This window comes from Panthera onca, chromosome B2, assembly GCF_046562875.1.
Source record: "Panthera onca isolate mPanOnc1 chromosome B2, mPanOnc1 haplotype 2, whole genome shotgun sequence".
Lineage (NCBI taxonomy): Eukaryota > Metazoa > Chordata > Mammalia > Carnivora > Felidae > Panthera > Panthera onca.
The window spans coordinates 98,182,503-98,201,409 of record NC_138343.1 but is presented as its reverse complement, the minus strand read 5'-3'; the positions used below and the strand labels follow the sequence as shown (position 1 = coordinate 98,201,409).

Below are 18,907 nucleotides of genomic sequence, written 5' to 3'. Positions count from 1 at the left end.
GGAGAAGGGCACCTGGGCGGCCCAGTCGGTTAAGTATCCGACTTCAGCTCAGGTCATGATCTCACAGCTCGAGTTCAAGCCCAGCGTCTGGCTCTGTGCTGACAGCTCAGAGCCTGGCGCTTGTTTCGGATTCTGTGTCTCCCTCGATTTCTCTGCCCTTCCCCCCCACTCAAAAATAAATAAAGACATTAAAAAGATAAATAAATAAAAACACGTGGAGAGCCCAGGCATTTTTCCAGACTAATTCAATTGGTACTCTGGCATCAGGAATTTTCAAAACTTCCCAGGTGATTTCTATGTTCAGTCAAGGTTAAGAATAACTGCTGTCAAGTATAATGCTCCCTTCTGAAACCCTGGAATAGTTATGGAAGACATATCCATAGCCAAAGTGGAGAGCCTCCTAATGACAGGATCTCTAGTTTATCATCAATCCTAATCACAGTGTTAATAATAAGAAATTGAATCTATAATTTCAGCTTACTATTAATCTTTGATTTATTACAATCTTCTTTGTTGAAACTTATTTAAATATTACAATGTTTAATATATGTTATCAAAACTGTGCTACAGGGGTGCCTGGGTGGCTCAGTTGGTTAAGCATCTGACTCTTGATTTCAGCTCAGGTCAGGATCTCAGGGTTCTCACCCCGCGTGGGGTTCTGTGCTGACAGTGCGGAGCCTGCTTGGGATTCTCTCCCTCTGTCTCTCTGCCCCTCCCCCACTAGCTCTCTCTCTCTCTCTCTCTCAAAATAAAAACTTAAAAAACAAAAACAAAAACAAACTGTGTTACAGATGCCAGTCCTTGCTACGGAACACTGAAATGACTTTGAAAATCTTCCTTGAGCTAGCTTAACAGATGTCATGTAAAATAAAATAAGCCAATGCTTCTCTAGTTTTAAAACGAGAGTGAAATGTTCTCTTATCAAAAATCTGAAGACTAGAGTTGAACATCCAGGTGACAAATCATAAAACAATGGTCTCCACAATGGGGTGTGTTCATCCTAGGATGTAAACAAGTTGATCCACTGGAGTATAGGAAGAAAACAGACTTCTATTATATTTTTAACTTAAAAAAAAAAAAAAGTTTACTAGTGCCTTCCTTTGGGTGTCAGACAGCTGTATACATGCTGTGGGAAACATACCGTGAGAGAAGAGCAGCCAGTTCACTAAAGGCCGATAATGGGACCTCATTTAAGTACTTGGCTGCACTCTCATTCTTCCAGCCATAGGTTGGATCAACCATCATCAGTTTCTTATTTACATCCAAGCAAATCTCCAACTAGTGTAGTCAATAGAACAAATGTTCATAGTCATCAGGGTACAAAAGAGCCCCACTGGTTAGATCCTAGAAAGTAGTGAAGATGTGAAGTTGAGGAAAAAATGGTAAAATGTTTATGAAGTCAACTTTTTTGTTTTTTCATAGCAAAGCAGATCTCAAAAAAAGCAAATAACGTTCGCGCTATTTTATTAGGGTTAAATGTGAATAATTGAACTTGCATGATAAGTACAAATAACTGAAAACAGCATTAAAATACCTTTTATAGTCTAATTTTTACTATTTAATATAAGCACGGATGCAATTGTGAATATTTTGTGAGACTGGGCATCAGATGGTGCTCACCCTTACTAAAAACCTGAGCAGTGACAGAACATTAACAGGCATTTCGAAATTCAGCCCTGTTGCCAAGCACCGTTTTTCGGTCAAGTCACTTTTTCTGAGTCTCGGTTTCCTCACCTGCAAAGTGGGGGTGGGAACGGACCAGACGGATTTCCAACCCAGCTTGTCTTTGATTCTCTGTGTAGTGGTGGCGTTGACTGGCTTCTGCTACCAATGGCTGAAATAGAAATTCAGAAAAGACAGGTTGGGCAAGTGTGATAGAGGTAGACGGTGTTCGGCTCTGGCTCGAAGGCAGGACGCTTTCGGCGTTTTAGCCGCTCACCCTAGGTGGGCGGCGGAGCAGAAACTCAACCACGTGGTTTCTTCATTTCCCTGGGGGATCCCAACACGGGGTTATTTCCAGAAAAACCAATTTTCAAAGGACAGAAGCGCGGGTCCCACTAAAGTTCTGTGCAAGCACCCTCGGAATGCGGGAACACACCACAAACTTAATTCACGTCCTGATTCTAAGTGCACTCCACGAAAACCACAGCCGGGCGGACACAGATCCTGGAGGCGAGGCCCAGAAAGTCACGTGGGACCGCGCATTTACAGCCTAGCTGGTCGCTCGGGTGGACGCCGAGCGCCACCTCATGTAGGTTGTTCCATTCAAGCCAGGGTCGGAGCTTACCCTATCGCAGGAACTAGAACAGCCCAGCGGCGTCCTGGGTGATAACCTGAAGGCAAAGGAAACAGTTTACTGCATCTGCCGAGCTTCTTCGCTATATTTCAGTTGCTTTGAGGGACAGCGTCCCTCGATTTCCTCTCGATGCCCGTTTCCCCTCCCGTAGGATTCCAGTTGGTATCGTCCGCGGTCCGCCCCCGCTCCGCCTCGCCCCCGCACGCCGTGGCCTGGGGCCCCTCACGTGACCCCGTCGCGATCTCGCGGGGGACCAGACTCTCCGAGGCGGTGCCGCAGGGGACAGAGGGACTGACGGAGCGGAGTTCGCAGCAGCTTTCGCCGGAACATCTGCGCGGAGGACGTGATGTCGGGGCTCTCCCGCCAGCTGCCGTGGGCCGCTGCCTGCCTGGCCGCGCTCTGTGTGCTGACCGCGGCTCAGGACGTCTCCCCGGACCCGAACGTGACTGCAGTTACGACTTTAGCGACCACCAAGTCAGTTCCGACGTCGGTGACGACTCTAACGCCGGTCACCGTTCCAGCACAAGGTGGGGGCCGGCCCAACGGGCTTCCCGCACTGGCACGCCCGCCGAGCCGAGCCGCCTGTCCTGCCCGCGGTGCGCGCGGGGCCCGGGCGGGCCGCGCTCCAGCAACATGGCGGCCCGTCCGAGTCCAGCCGGGGCCCGGCTCGGGGTGGCGGGGGTGGGGACCGCCCCGGGGAGAAGGGGCGGTCGAGCCTCCGTGGCCTTTGCCACCCCGAGTGCCCTACGCCGACATGCTTTTAAAAAGTGCCTCGTAATCCCCAGTCTCACTTCACGCTCGGAAGAGGGGACGTGGCTTCCTCCCGCGGTGGCTGCAGTGGGGTTGATCATGGGGCGAGGCGACTCGCCTCCAAAGTTGTTGATGAAGTCGAACCCCCCTCTCTTTGGGGTTAGCCGTTTGCCCACCCAGGTCCTGCCTCCGAGAGGAGGCTTCTCCGGAAGTTGGCGAAAGAGGGAAAGAAACCGTAGACGTTAATGCTGCTAGTGTCTCCGACTTCGGTCTGAGAAAATAAGTTGCCTGGGATCTAACTATATTGATTCTGCGGATAGGTATGAGATATACTCGAGGGTTGGGCATTCGATTAATTAAAACTTTGCTATGTGCAAAGAAAAAAAGTAACCATTCGTGTACTCAGTGCTTCACGTATCCTTTTTGGTATTTAAGGCTAAACTAGAAGATAGGCAGTGAAATCTAGGAGGAAGATGGAGTTAAAGTAACTGCGAGAAGCGTAAATTTAGTTGATTGTGAAGCTGGGATTGGAACCCAGGTCTGTTGGTTTTCCAAAACCCGATCAGGAACACACCCTTTGTTAAGCTCTGCAGTAGACTTGGGTACTGGTTGAGGCATACATTGAATTGGCAATGTCTTTACAACACAAAAGAGAAGGGAAGATAAATTTAAGGTAGAAAGGTGAAGGAGCCCTAGATATTTAAAACCTGCAATTTAGTATAATTGGTGATTGTAGTTAATATTGAGTAAGGAGTAACTGGCATCTTGACCAAAGAATTGCCGTGGAGTGTCAGGATATTTACCGTGGTTTCCCCCCCCCCCGCCCCATTCCCTCAGGCTGATGATACTATTTTGCAGTGTCTTCCTTTGGTTTGTTTTATGAAAGTTTAATAAAATGTATAATTGTTTATAAAGATGTAATAGTAAAATTCAAAAATTGTTAAATGAGGAAAGTAAATTGCAGTACAATACTGGATATTCTGACTGCACTGTTTTTAAGAGGATAGAGCACAATGTGTATTGTCTCCTGCTGATTTTGCAGTTTTTTCCCAGAATTGTAGTTTTGGAGTGTTGTGTGTTATTTTTCCAAGAGAAGCTTGGAGATTCCCGTTAATTGCCTTTTTGTAATTGAAAGTTGTGCAAAGATGTTTTGTTTTCTGTAAATAGTAGTTGGATAAGCTTCAGTCTAAAATGAAAGGTCGCAAGTTTAGTTCATTGTAAATAACATTGATTATGCTATTCAAACATTAATTATCAGGCACAAAAGATTTTAGACAACTAGCTTTTTTTTTTTTTTTTATCAGTATACAAACGTCTACAGAATTTATTTTCTATTTTGTGAACACCTTATTCAGGGTATTATATATGTCCCAGTCCCTGATGAATACTAGTCATAAAATATTGAAATGCGTTGCCTCTATGCAGAACTGTTTTTTTAAGGCATGGGGAAAGCAAATATGAATGTTTTGGGGGGCATCAACCTTCCAGGAAAATGGATAGAGCCCTATTCTAAAGTCTTTTGGTCATTTGGTTTAAATTATTGACAAAAACCCTGCTAACTTGTTAAATTATGTGTACATGGATGTTGCTCCTTCCAGGTCTTGTTGTTTCTTACCCTCCATTCATGGAGGACCTTGGAAAGAGCAGGCCGTTTATGAGTTCCGAATCTCTTGAGGTTTTCAGAATGGGCATCATCAGAGCTTGGGTTCAATCTGTAACAAATCTTTATTACTATTAAAAATCCCAGTGTCTCAGCTGATGTTTTAGGGCAGTGATTTCCCTGTGTGTGGTGTTGGCCTTATAACATAGCCTTTTTTCCCAATATTTTTATTTTTTATGGATGTTTTAAAATGGCTCAAGAAACCCTGAGTGTCTGTGAAATAGCTGACCTGTGAAAAAGGGTTGCCTAGATAGGTACTGAGCCTTCTCACTAGCTTGTGGGGTTTTTTCCTTCCCTTTCTCTTGAGTTTATTTCAGCTTCTTCAGTCATTTATAATGATAGGAAATTTTTATTAAGCCAATTTATGAAGTGTTTTTGTGTGTGTGGTTAAAAAAAAACCCATCTAACATGAGGTCTACCAATCCAACAAATTTTTAAGTGTAAAGTACATTATTAACTGTAAGCGCGATGTTATACAGAGGAGCTCTAGAACTTTTCATCCTACTTGAAACTATACCTTGCTTGACCAGCAAATCTCCATTTCCCCTCCCCGCAGCCATCATTCTACTTTCTGCTTCTGACTGTGACTGTTTTAGATACTTTATATAGGTGGAATCATGCAGTGTTTGTCCTTTTTTGAATGTCTAATTTCACATAATGCCCTTAAGGTTCATCCATGTTGTAGCATATGGCAAGATTTCCTTTTTTTGTGGTTGAAAAATACTGCAAAATGTATACACTTTTTTTAATCCATTCATCTATCAATGGGCTATATAACGTTTTACCACTTCTCTGAATTAGTAAGTTCAGTATCATATGTAATGCTCACATTTGTGTAAAAAAGGTAAGTGATGCAAACTCAAAGTGAGTTATCAATTGATTGGTTTTATATGCCCCTCCCCACCAGGTATCTGTGAAAACCGCAACAGCTGTGTTTCCTGTTTCAATGCTAGCCTTGATGCTACTACCTGCTTTTGGATAGAATGTAAAGGTAGGAAAAGATTGCTTCAATTTTGAGGCTGCAAACTGTTTTGTTTTAACCTTTTAAGGTATTCTACAGGGCATTCCTGAACATTTGAAAATTATGTAGAAAATTTGGTATAGTGTGTTACTATTTATTTTGCAAGTCAAATACTTTTTCGTTAAAGTGCCCGTGGCTTCACATTTCCCCCCAAAACTCTGGTCTCCCATTCTGTCCCCACACCTTTAATTCCTTAGAGGGATAATTAAGGTTCAGTAGTTTTTATTTTTTTAAGTTTATTTATTTTGAGAGAGAGAGAGAATGTGCGTGAACACGTGAGCAGGGAAGGGGCTGAGAGAGAGAATCCCAAGCAGGCTCTGTGCTGTCATCGTGGAGCACAATATGGGGCTCAAACTCAAGGACCGTGAGATCCTGACATGAGCCAAAGTTGAGTGCGATGCTTAACCGACAGCCACCCAGGTGCCCCAAGGGAAGAGAGATTTTAAAGATTTGGAAGATGGAATGGTACAGGTACACTGAAATTAGCAGTGAAAGAAAGTTGTAAAATTTTCCCCTGAAAATAGTTGTCTAGAAAAAGGAGGCATTTATCTTCTGTCACCTACTAGATGAACTATGGAGACCTTATAAAACTTTGTTGGATACTTAAATATGAAAGAAGAATGACATGGGAAGAGAGTAACCTTTAATTTGAGGGATAAAGAGCTACTTGAAGATACTTTGAAATGCCAATAAGGTTTTTGTTAGGACTGCGGAATTATAGCATGTTCTGTTTTTTTAATGGAAGGTAGTTGCATTTTTTTCTTATCAGTAAAACAGTCTATCTGGTTTATATGTATATAAAAGAAAAAGCTAACACTATATGTTAAGCTTCTTTGTGCGTTAAAAAAATGTAAGAATTGTGGATATATCACTACATAAAAAAGTTGAAAAACTTCTTTTAAAATTAAGGTATTAGCTTAGTTTGGGGTAAAGTTAATTTTTTGTTATTTAAGAGTCCCTTTTTTTAAAGTCATAAAATGGAATTTAAGAGCACACGCCTCTTCTCCTTGGGACTTGGCGTATTTTTTTGGGCTCCAATACTTTACTATAGGATATGTTGGGGAAAGGTCTCCCTTACTCTTGTTACAAGTCTGACCATCTAGGAAAGCAGTTTTAGAAAGTGTAGATGACCAAAGCAGAGATCTGGAACAGAGGTCCTGCTGCTGCTATCCGGGCACCTCCTGTGGTGACTAAGCCTTTATTAAAGATCTTGACTGTTTCTCCCTACTGACTCAGCCCTATTTGTAGATTCTAGCAACCTTCCCTGTATGGTAGTCATGCCACAGTTCTGTGATCTGAGTGTTTTCCGATTTATCTGTTCAGTATATTTATGATGAGTTTAGAAGAATATTTGGAGGGATCCTATGTATTACTTCTTAAACAGTGGGGAAAAGAAAATAAAAGTTATTTTATCAGTCTGTGGACTTATAAAGTATTTATCCTTGAGTTTGATTTTTGGAAGCAATTCTGGAGCTTAGTAACAAAGTCAAAGATAATATAAGCAAGTGATTGGTGCTCTGTGTCTTTTCCTCCCCGTAACAGACAAAAGCTACTGTTCCCATAATTCAACAGCTAGTGATTGCCAGGTGTTGAATGGCACAAAATTCTGTTCTGGTAAGTATTCACATTGACTGTCGGGGAAAGTGGCCAGAGAGGTGAGGAAGATCTTTGCCTCAGGAAGCCTTAGTTCAGTATTTGGTTTGCCATTTCCATAATTCTAATCTTGTTAGAAATTTGGATATAAATAACATATTCATACTGATACAAAGGACAGTGTTTTGTATCTTAGTTTAGTGATTTGGCTGCACTGTGGAATGCTGCAGATAGAGAGATACCTCCTCATTTACTTTTTTTCTTTTTTTTTTTCTTAACTCTTCTGGAAACTCCCTGCATTTTAGACCTTCTCTTTATTTGCATTTTACAGGCCTAGACAACCTTGTTCTGGCACTTTTCTTGGTTGTGGTGCTGGTGATTGTCACATTCTCTAGCATAGTTTGTATTAATGGTTGAATTTTTTCTGTATTCCTCTGTTTTCTCATTTTTTTTTAAGTTTATTTATTTAGAGAGAGAGAGCAAGCAGGGTAGGGGGAGAGGGAGAGTGAGAAAGAGAATCCCAAGCAAACTCTGTGCTGTCAGCGTAGAACAGGGCTTGAACTCCCGAACTGTGAGAATGTGACCTAAGCTGAAACCAAGAGTCATACGCTTAACCTACTAAGCCACCAGGCCATCCCTCTTTTTCTCATATTTGTACTTTAATTTGAGGAAATTGATTACTCTTTAACCATAACTCTTTGTTCAGGAAATAGTTTAAATTCCTAGATGAAACAACTGATTTTTTAAATAAGATTACAAATGGATAGGGAAGTCAATTTGTAATTTGGTGCATAGGTAATAATTAAATAGAGCAAAAGAGGTTTCTGGAGTGTGTCAGTAGCCTTGAATGACTACCGGTAACAATTTACCTTTAGTAGGCATTTTCCCATTCGAACTTGAACTTTGTGACTGAGAATTTCACTAGTGTGAGGTCCATTATCCCTTATGTACAGTGAATATAGTATGGTTTAGGTGGTAAAAGAGCAAACAATTTTAGTATCTATTTTGGTATATATTAGAAAACACTAATAACTATAATCAGACCTGTGATTTCATGATAATACTTTCTAGAAACAAGTATTTTAAAAAAAAATTTTTTTTTTTTTTAACGTTTATTTATTTTTGAGACAGAGAGAGACAGAGCATGAGCAGGGGAGGGTCAGAGAGAGAGGGAGACACATAATCTGAAACGGGCTCCAGGCTCTGAGCTGTCAGCACAGAGCCCCACGTGGGGCTCGAACTCACGGACCGTGAGATCATGACCTGAGCCGAAGTCGGCCGCCTAACCGACTGAGCCACCCAGGCGCCCCAAAACAAGTATTTTTTTAAATGCTTGTTTATTTTGAGAGAGAGCGCACGCGTGTGCATGCTGGTGGGGAGGGGGTGCGTGGAGAAGAGGGAGAGAAGACCAAGCAGACTCCGAGCTGTCAGCGCTGAGCCTGAAAAGGGGCTTAGTCCCATGAACTGTGAAATCATGACCTGATCCGAGATCAAGAGTCAGATGCTTAACTGAGCCACCCGGGTGCCCCAAGTAAGACATTTTAAAAGATAGTGATTTAGAGAAAAATCAAATAAGTAATTATACTTATTTGAGGATGTATCAGTTAGAATTAGTTTGGGCTATGAAAGATAGGAAAACCCAAATTAGAGTGGTTTAAGCAACAGACAGACTTCACTCTTATGTAAAGGAAGTCTGGGCTCAGGTGTAGCTAGAGGGCTAGAGTAGCAGCTCTACAACCATTAGGAACTCGGGCTCTTTACTGGCATTCCTCAAGAATATCTCTGACCTTACTCTCTAAGGTGAGTGCTCCTATTCCAGCCATCAATTAGTCTTCCTGCCAGCGGGAAGAGGAAAGAGAGAGGCCCACATCTACCTTACAGATGCTTTCTAGAAGTTACACTTGACTACCTAGCTGCAGGGGAGGCCAAAAAAATGTCTGTCTTTCCTCAGGGGAGGGAAGTGTCAACTTAGATTGGTGCTTCCATTTCTAAAGAAGGGGAGATGAGTATTCAGAGCAACTGTCAGTCTCCTCCGCAAGGTGGTACTTAAATGCAAAAATTATAAAAGTGGTATTCAAATGACTGCAATTTGGAAAATAGTATAATAGATTGTGATATTTGAGATTGCTTGGACTTAATGTTTGTTTCTTTTAAATAGAACCCGAGCCCACTCCGATGCCAACCAATTCTACAGGTAATACAAGATAATTGATTCTTTTCCTCTTCTTCAGGATTTGCAAGGCCTTCTGATGGATAATTTGTTAGCAATTAAGTACCTAAAAGTTTAGTATAATTTAAAAAACTAGTAGATATATTTAGTTTTGGACCATAATTACATTAATATGAATTGTCTGTGACAGCGACACATAACTCCAGTGTTTCATATTCATTGTACATGGAAGGATTTGCTGTATCTTTGGACATTGAATTCACACACTGCTTTTTGTGGATTTTGTGGAAATCTTGGGAAATACAGAAGCCTAAAGGAAATTAAAATTCCCTATAATTCCCATCATCCAGAGGTACCAAAATGTTTTCAGTGATAAAGTTATTCCAGTCTCTTCTGTGGGTATATCTAAATAAATATACTTACTATGAAATTGGATGGTATGTTCATACATGTTTGAATTTGTTTTTCTTCTTACTTAAACATTGTTGTATGCGCTTTAACCATGCTGCACTTGGTTGGATAGTTAGGTCATCGGTCATTCTCCATGCAGTGGATGTCTTACAGGGAAATATGTGCTGTTAACCCTGATAGGATTGATTCAAACAGCATTTCTAGGTCAGAGGATAGAATTATTTTAAGGCTTTAAGTACTGATTGCTTTCCAGAAAGATAGGCTTTTCAGCCTAAACAGCTGGAAAGTTTTTCACTATACCTTCTTTCTCCTTCTAAAAATCTTTACCAAAGTGATAGGAGGAATAAATCATTAAAAAAAAAAAAGTCTACTCCAGGAAAGTACTAGGCTTAGATGATAGGGTTTGGAGATAGAAGTAAGACAGCATTTTGTCTGTGGTAGGAACTACGAAAAAGGTAAGTAAGCCCAGTGTGTTGAGATGTTTGTAGGAAGGTGTATATGTGGAATAACGGCATATGTGGTGAAGGAGATGAGAAAGAGTGTAATGAGGTCAGGGAATTGCATTTGGAGTACACGGTGAGGAAAAATTGAGCTGGACAGTAACAGGTCAAGAGCCAGATTGGGAGGACAGATTGGAAGGAAGACAAGAGTGGACACATGGAGATTAGAATAGATAACCTGTGGTGGGAATTCTGGGGAACTACTAGGGGAAGAGTTGCAGGTGTATGCAAATAGACTTAGGAAGTAGAAGTGATAGAACTTGATGGAGGTGATGGCACAGCTCTTTGCTAACAGTACAGATTAAGCTGATCAGTAGGCAGTAGTAGTGTCCACAGGAGCAGCTTGTAGAGAGGAGAATAGGGCTTAAGAACCAAACTCTGTGGAACAGTAACACGTAAGAGTTGAGAAGAAGAGGACTGGAGAGGAAACTGAGTAGGGATGGGCAGAGAAGTGTGTCCAAGAAACTTTTATTTTCAGAGGAAAAAGTGGTCAGATGTTGTAGTAAGGGCCAGAACTCATTTTGAAAGACATTGGCAGTGGTGAGCTAGCTTGTTACCAGGTTTTGCTTGCCAGTTGTGCATAGCTCTTCCCAGCTACACATTCAGTGATACCATGTTGGTGGCTTGAATTACGGTGGAAATATTCATGCCATAGAGATCTGCAAATGCTACAGAACTTGCGGAGAGCACACAGTAGTAGCACCATTAGAAGTCACTGACTAGGAGGATGTTAAAGATTGATGAAAGCAGAGACGTTGAGGGAAAATTAGTTTCCTAAAGGTGGGATGTAAACCGGAAGCAGGAGCGGGGGAATCAATTTCTTTAAAACCATTGTGGGTTCACTTTTAATTTCTCCTCCATGGATCTTGATGCAGTTTTCATGCTTGCTCTGCACTGGGTTCTCCAGCGAACTACGATGGAGTCTTCCTTGTTTTGTCTCTTTGGGTTCTGTAAAGTGGAAAGAAGCCAGGGCTTGCTTATAGAAAATGCACCAATTGCATGGCAATTAGTGGTTGAAAAACAAACCTTTACATGGTCTCTTTTCATACCTACCGTGGAAAGAGAGCAAGTGAAAAATTAAGGGATTATTAAAGAAATGATTCAAAGGGAATCTGATTTACTTAGAAGGGTGTTCACTGGGGTTAATTATAATAGTCTTCTATTATACATAGTCTATTATACATAGTCACATACAAAGTCATGACGTATGTATGTTATAAATAAATACGAATGTCAATAAATAATACCATAACAGAATGACTAAATTACGTTAGAAATGTGGTCGGAAATATTTGTAATATATTAAGTGGAAGACAAACTATTAAGTTTTAGCACATTTTTAAATTTTTTGTTACATACATACCTAGAGAAGTGGCTGGCTGGAAGCAGCATGAGATTACTTAATTTACTGTATTTTCTATATTTCCATCACCAGTAGCAACTTTTATAACTGCTGAATTATTTTTTTTAATGAAAGGAACTGTGGGTCAATAGAAGTATATTCCCTACTTCAGTCAAAAGTAAAAGTGTGTGAATGTTTTGCCTATTTATAAAAAAAGAATTAGTTTGTACCACGTTCAGAGGATTGTTCGTGAGAATCGGAAAATGTGTAAACTTTCTTTCTCTACCATCCATTGTCAGACAAAATTTGTTGATAGTGTTGTTTTAAGATTGAAAGGAATATATGTCTAATTTGTAAAGTGTTAGTGTGTTACACAGAATGTATAAGCAACAGAAACTTTTAAAGGATTAAAAGTCTGAAAATAATCATACCCTTTAATCTAGGAATTCTGTATAAGAATCAGTCCTATCAGAGATGAGATCAAGTATTTCCCTGCAAGATGTTTGTAGTACGGAGAAATGAGAGATGACCTAATTGTCTCTCCAAGAGCAGGGTAGGGAAAATGTATGCAGCAATGCTCATATTGAGAGAAAGGGATACAGACATGTATGAGAATATCCTGTCAGTATTGTTAACATATCTTTTATTAGAATCTGTTAGTACTAACAGAGTACTATTAGTAATATTAGTACTAACAGAGGTCTGTTAATACATTGCTTTAGTTCCTAAAATGTGTTTACATTCAGGTTAATTCTCACAAGTGTTCATTTCTTTATAGGTATTTTCAGATAAAAAAATTATTGGAATTCATGTAGTATGGTAGACTAGAGCTTACCTTTGGGCTCTTATAATTTAAATTGGGGGTCTTTGACTCCTGAGGACCTGTTCTTTTATAAATCGAATTTTATTGAAACAGAACCATGCCTGTTCAGATGCATGGTGTCCTGGGCTGCTTTTGCACTACACAGTGTACAAAAAGCTTAAAATATTTACTGTCCGCCTTTTTAAGAAAAGTTTACCACCCCCTTGAAAGAAAGAAGTTAAGGCTATCTTGATACCTACTGGAGAAGTACTGAGTTGCACCTGTTTCTTACGATGACCTTTTAAGTTAATAGTTTTTGCCACAGAAGCAAGGTTATTTATCAAAACAAAACAAACCCATATAGTTCCCTTACTTAAACACTAATTCTTGCCCTTCTGTGCGTTTCTTTGCGAGTTTTATCCAGCTGTGTACATAAATTCCATACATAAACATGTACATAGATGTTAACATGGATACAATTTCGTGCTTGCTTGATGTTTTCAGAAGCATTTAAAAGCTAGTATTCTGGCTACGTAGATAAGTTAGTGAACCATTAACTGAAACTTGGCCTTTATTCTTTAAAAAATGGAAAGCATGTGAAATTGGTAGCATTATTTTTAAAGACAAATTGTTAGATATTGAGAGGTTTGGGAATTTACGTTTTTAATAAGTTTTGTTTACATTCCAGCTAAAACCACAACTCTGCCTTCCTCTTCTACAACTACCACCACAGTTACTACATCAGGTAATTGAGGGTTTTTTAAACTAACAGTGAGGTAGGATGTGTGTGCAACATTGCCATATACTGTTTCTGCCACCATTTTCCAGTTTTATTCATGAATGGTTGTGAGTAAAACTCATCTCTTACATTTTGGAGGACCAAGACAGTTGGCTGTTAGAGCAGTAATGGTAGGTTTGCTGAGAGTCCTTCTCATTTGTTAATGTGTAACTGCATTTGGCATGACATGTTAGAGTTAAATGTGGTAATGTTTCTCCAAAACCTTTTAGTACAACTTGTAGGCGAGATCTAATTTTTTATAACTTACAAATTAAATTACTAAACAGTGATTAGTTGTGTGCTGTGTTAGATCATGGCAATTAGAGTGAAGATAATATAGCCATCTTTTTTTGAGGAAAGGTCTAAAAAGCCAAGCTAGCACTGCCAAATGTGTACCTCAGCCATATTTCTCACCATTTCTTTTTTTTTTTTTTGGAGAGAGAGAGAGAGAGAGCGCGCATGTGCCCATGGAGCGCACATGGGGGAGGGGCAGAGGAGGAGAGAGAGAGAGAAAGAGAGAGAGACAAAGGGAGAGAATCTCAGGCAGGCTCCATCCCATGACGCTGGGATCATGACCTGAGCCAAAATCAAGAGTTGGATGCTCAACCAACTGAGCCATCCAGGCGCCCCCTCACCATTTCTTTACATTCCTTTATAATTCTTTTTTTTTTTTAATATGGAATTTATTGTCAAATTGGTTTCCATACAACACCCAGTGCTCATCCCAAAAGGTGCCCTCCTCAATACCCATCACCCACCCCCCATTAACCCTCAGTTTGTTTTCAGTTTTTAAGAGTCTCTTATGCTTTGGCTCCCTCCCTCTCTAACCTCTCTTTTGTTTTTTTTTCCTTCCCCTTCCCCATGGACTTCTGTTAAGTTTCTCAGGATCCACATAAGAGTGAAAACATACGGTATCTGTCTTTCTCTGTATGGCTTATTTCACTTAGCATAACACTCTCCAGTTCCATCCACGTTGCTACAAAGGGCCATATTTCATTCTTTCTCATTGCCACGTAGTATTCCATTGTGTATATAAACCACAACTTCTTTCTCCATTCATCAGTTGATGGACATTTAGGCTCTTTCCATCATTTGCCTATTGTTGAAAGTGCTGCTATAAACATTGGGGTACAAGTGCCCCTATGCATCAGCACTCCTGTATCCCCTGGGTAAATTCCTAGCAGTGCTATTGCTGGGTCATAGGGTAGATCTAGTTTCAATTTTTTGAGGAACCTTCACACTTTCCAGAGCAGCTGCACCAGTTTGCATTCCCACCAACAGTGCAAGAGGGTTCCTATTTCTCCACATCCTCTCTAGCATCTATAGTCTCCTGATTTGTTCATTTTAGCCACTCTGACTGGCATGAGGTGATATCTGAGTGTGGTTTTGATTTGTATTTCCCTGATGAGCGACGTTGAGCATCTTTTCATGTGCCTGTTGGCCATCCGGATGTCTTCTTTAGAGAAGTGTCTATTCATGTTTTCTGCCCATTTCTTCACTGGATTATTTGTTTTTCGGGTGTGGAGTTTGGTGAGCTCTTCATAGATTTTGGATACTAAAAGTGCATCTGAAGAGTAACTTAATTTGTATTATAAATGAAATCATATTCAGGTTATGCCACAGATCATTGTAGGTTATGAATCCTCCTCTCTGTATTTAAAATACTGTTCTTTTATGTTTTTTTTATTCTTTTCGCTTATTCTTGTGCTACCTTTCTCTTGGTTTCAAGGAAGCCATTTTGTCTTCACAGGAAGAAATACGGAACAGTTGTAATTAATTTTAAAGTGGCCAGCTTATCAAACAGCCACTACAACCAGTGTCTATTTGATATTCTATTTAAGAAAAAAGAAAAATTTAAGTATGAAATTGCTTTTTAGTAAAATGGATGGTGCTCCACTGGAAACGTTTTACTCCTTGAAAAGAAATTTATGTTTTGTTTTCTCTAGAAACATTTTACTCTCTGGAAAAGGAATTCAAACTTTTTTGCTTTTTTTCCATATGGTTTGGTAATGCTCATAAAATTTGCCGAGCAAGATTTACGGTACCTTTAATAATGAGGTTTTTTGCTTGTTGGAATTATAAATTGTAGATACTTAAGGTAATTTTTGCGATTCGAAGAATTGCAACCAAATTTTTACTTACCTTATGTAGTTTAGTAAAATTCAAAAGTTGTACGAATGTTCAAGTATTTACCGTAACAAATATTAATATTTACTGTAATAATTAAGTAAATATATATGTAGTCTGAAGAAATTGCACATTTTTAAAGTACTTTACATGTTCCCAGGGCATAATTTATGTACCAGGAGAATGTTTTGCTGTTAGTTTTGTGTTTGGATTTATATGGTAGCATTGACTGCTTGATACTGCTGGATGGAGTGAATGGGATTGATAAATGGTTGGTTTCCTTAATTAGGGATAGATTCTAGCTGTAAAGACTTGACCCAAGAGCAAATGCTTTATAGAATTGAGCACATGGCCAAGTAGAAGCTCAGGTGGGTCTTGAAATTATGATAGAGGATCGTGAGACTTACCAAGTGTTATTTTTCCGCTCTTATTTAACAGGTACGACTAATACCACTTTAACTCCGACTTCACAACCTGGACGGAAGTCTACCTTTGATGCAGCCAGTTTCATTGGAGGAATTGTCCTCGTCTTGGGTGTGCAGGCTGTAATTTTCTTTCTCTATAAATTCTGCAAATCGAAAGAACGAAACTACCACACTCTGTAAACAGACCCATTAAATTAACAAGGACTGGTGTATAACTCACTGAAACCAAAATATTATCTTTCAAGATGTCCCACATGGAAGACGCTATTCCAGGATCTTTAAATTTTCAGAGGATGCATATAGGATGTTTTGGAGCATCGTCCTTGAAGAAAAATCACTTAAATCATTTTGCTCAACAGGAATATTTAAAATATTCTGCATGAATCCTTGTGGCTGTCTTCTTTTATTTTAAATGGCTGCTGCTGTGGGATTATGTTCTCTCTTCTTGACGTACCAAATGTAACTCTGTAAGTGATGGAAAACATTGTCCTGCGCAGACAACCTCATGACTCTTTTGGCAGTTTAAATTTAGTCATTTTAAAGCCTGAAAGCTGCATTATTTTCATCCTAACTCAGGATGTAGTCTAGTGACCAGAATTGAGAAGAATGTGCCAAATGAGCATCAATCGGGTGGACTTTTGGCTGTCCTTTCAAAAGTGGAATAAATCTATAAATTTAGTATCCTTAGAGTAAACTGTATCTTTAGAGTAAAATTTTGTGCTCGATAGCAGTTATTTTTTCTACATTAGAAATAAGATGCCACACAGGGAATTACATTCCAGATTTAAAGGAACGAATGGAAAGGATACAAACCATTAAAGAATAGCAGGTTATTGTTCATCCTTGTAAAGCACCTTATATCACTGAGAAAATAAAGAACAGTGCCTTAAAAGACAGACTGAAAGGTAGACTGTAACTTAAAATGTTTGTGATTTGTTCTTTTACATTAAGGAAGGTAAAGATTGGTCTGATGATGTAACTGTTGACAAGATGTAGTAAACCTGCTTTTAGATATCATACTGTTAGTATTTAACTAAATACTATTTGATTTCAGCCCCGAGCAAGTTAAGCTAAAAGATATTCCACAAAGCTTCACATATTGAACCTCCCAGCATTTTTCTTAGGCTGTTAAAAAGTATAAAGCTAAAGTTGATTTAATTATATTTTCCTTTGTACTTCAACACTGTTGTACCATGAAAGGATTTTCACCAAGCTTTCTTGAAAAGTAACTATTTTTATGAGGCAAGAAGGAAGGAAGTTGTTTTAGAGTCATTTACTAGTTCTTTAACGAGACAATCATTTTAAGTTTTGAGACCAGAAATGTGACCAGTGTAATTTTAGAAAATCTAGGGATTTTTAGTTGATTGGATTACTGTAGGTTTTTAATGATGATTGCCCAGGATAGACAGATTGTGCTTTCTCTTCTTTCTCTCTTTCTCTCCTGCTTTCTCCTTCTCTCCTGTCCTTTCTTTTTAGTTTCTGTTCCTGTAGTATAATATAAGCATGCATACTTTAATTTTTTTTTTTTAGTTTTCTTAGGCAGCACTAGTTTTTTTCAGTTTTAGAGGGAGACTTCTCCCCTGCCTTTGACATATTGGATTAGTTCAGAGGTTTACATTAGTTTTAAGAAAGTTTTTGCTTTTCTAGGTCATTAAAGGTTTTTAGTTTCTTTAGCCTCTAAGGGCTGAGTTTAGCACTTGGTTTTCAGTATTTTGTAGTAGGAGATGACAAGTTGCTTTGGTCCATTTCATTAGCCAAAATTCCTTGCATTTAGATTATATTCAAGGTTCTTAAAATGAAGATTTACTGTTTCTTTGTTACTTGCTGGTACAGCTAAAGTTTGTTTTACTTGCACATTTGTACATACACCTAATCTTTTCAAGTGCCTTAATTGTTTAAAATCTCTGGCTTCAAAGGTTTTTGGGAAAAGGTAGGTTTACCTCACATTTTTGTGTTTTCATTAGTAATATTCATTAGTAATTAGTTCTAGGAACCTCACAAGAACTTTTATTATGGTGCCATGGCTGTTAGTTTTTAGTGAGTGCTAGAAGATCCAAGATTCATTTGAAAATATACAGAATTTCCATTCCTCCCAAAGTGGCAAAATTTAGCTACAGTGGTATAATTATCATTTACATAGATGTGAATACCTTATCACACATTAATGTCCATACAGCAATTTTTGTGAAAATGTAGCTGATGGCGCCTTCTCATCTTCTGTAATTTTGAATATTGCTCTAATAACAAAACCATAATATGAAACCAGTTAGATTTTGCAAGAAGAGCTCTTACAACAGAACTCACGGCCTTTTCCCCCCTTCCTTTAGCAATTTACTATCTTGAGCCATTAAAAATTTGGTTTTTTTAAAATCCAGAAGGTATATGGAAACCTTTTCAGATTTTCTTCTGATTTGTTCATGCGGATGTAGTTCTATCAAAACACCTTACTTTACCTTACAGATATTTGTTGCACAGGCAGACACTGCTGTATTTAGAAATTTCTATTTCAGTTCATTAAAAACTGTAAAACCAACCTGTATCATGTACCAAACTGATTTAAAATAAATCTACATGTTTATTGAATCAATCTGTTCAATTTTTTATTAACTGAAGTGTTTTTTGCATTTTGATTATGAAATTTAATGATAGTGAATTTACCTTATCAGTCTGTTTGGAGATGGGTTGTCTACTCTATTGTTATACAAGACCAGCAGATAGTAACTAAGATACGGATTTGCCAGTGGAGGAAATTTGCCAGCTTTAGAAATTTTTAGTGCTTTAGTGTTTACAGCACTTTACTGATGTTGGTCCATTGTCTTCTCAATTGCATTGTTCTCTGAGAAATCAGTCATCTTCATCTTCTGTTACTCAGTACATATCTTTGTTTTCCTTTGTTGCTTTTTAAGATTTTTTTCTCTATTGCTTGTCTGAGCAATTTGATTATGACATGCTGTGCTATCATTTCTTTTGTTTGGGGTTTGTTGGGTCTCTTAGGATATATGCCTTTCATCAGATTTGGACATTTTTCAACT

General features: G+C 39.0%; 1 protein-coding gene across 1 annotated transcript; it reads left to right on the top strand.

Annotated features, from left to right (window-relative positions):
- Nucleotides 1-2,526: 2,526 nt before the first annotated feature.
- Nucleotides 2,527-18,458, top strand: CD164 (CD164 molecule). Its single transcript, XM_060616368.3, has 6 exons — nucleotides 2,527-2,823; nucleotides 5,614-5,697; nucleotides 7,270-7,341; nucleotides 9,479-9,514; nucleotides 13,234-13,290; nucleotides 15,889-18,458. The coding sequence occupies exons 1-6, from the start codon at nucleotides 2,643-2,645 to the stop codon at nucleotides 16,053-16,055; spliced, it is 597 nt and encodes a 198-aa protein (XP_060472351.1). The 5' UTR covers nucleotides 2,527-2,642; the 3' UTR covers nucleotides 16,056-18,458.
- Nucleotides 18,459-18,907: the final 449 nt, after the last annotated feature.

What these genes read in the sequence shown, in the direction of transcription:
- CD164 (XM_060616368.3), top strand. Translation starts at nt 2,643, where the DNA reads ATGTCGGGGCTCTCCCGCCAGCTGCCGTGGGCCGCTGCCTGCCTGGCC. An exon ending in GGTCACCGTTCCAGCACAAG is followed by an intron (nt 2,824 to 5,613) that starts GTGGGGGCCGGC and finishes CCTCCCCACCAG; the next exon opens with GTATCTGTGAAAACCGCAAC. An exon ending in CTTTTGGATAGAATGTAAAG is followed by an intron (nt 5,698 to 7,269) that starts GTAGGAAAAGAT and finishes TCCCCGTAACAG; the next exon opens with ACAAAAGCTACTGTTCCCAT.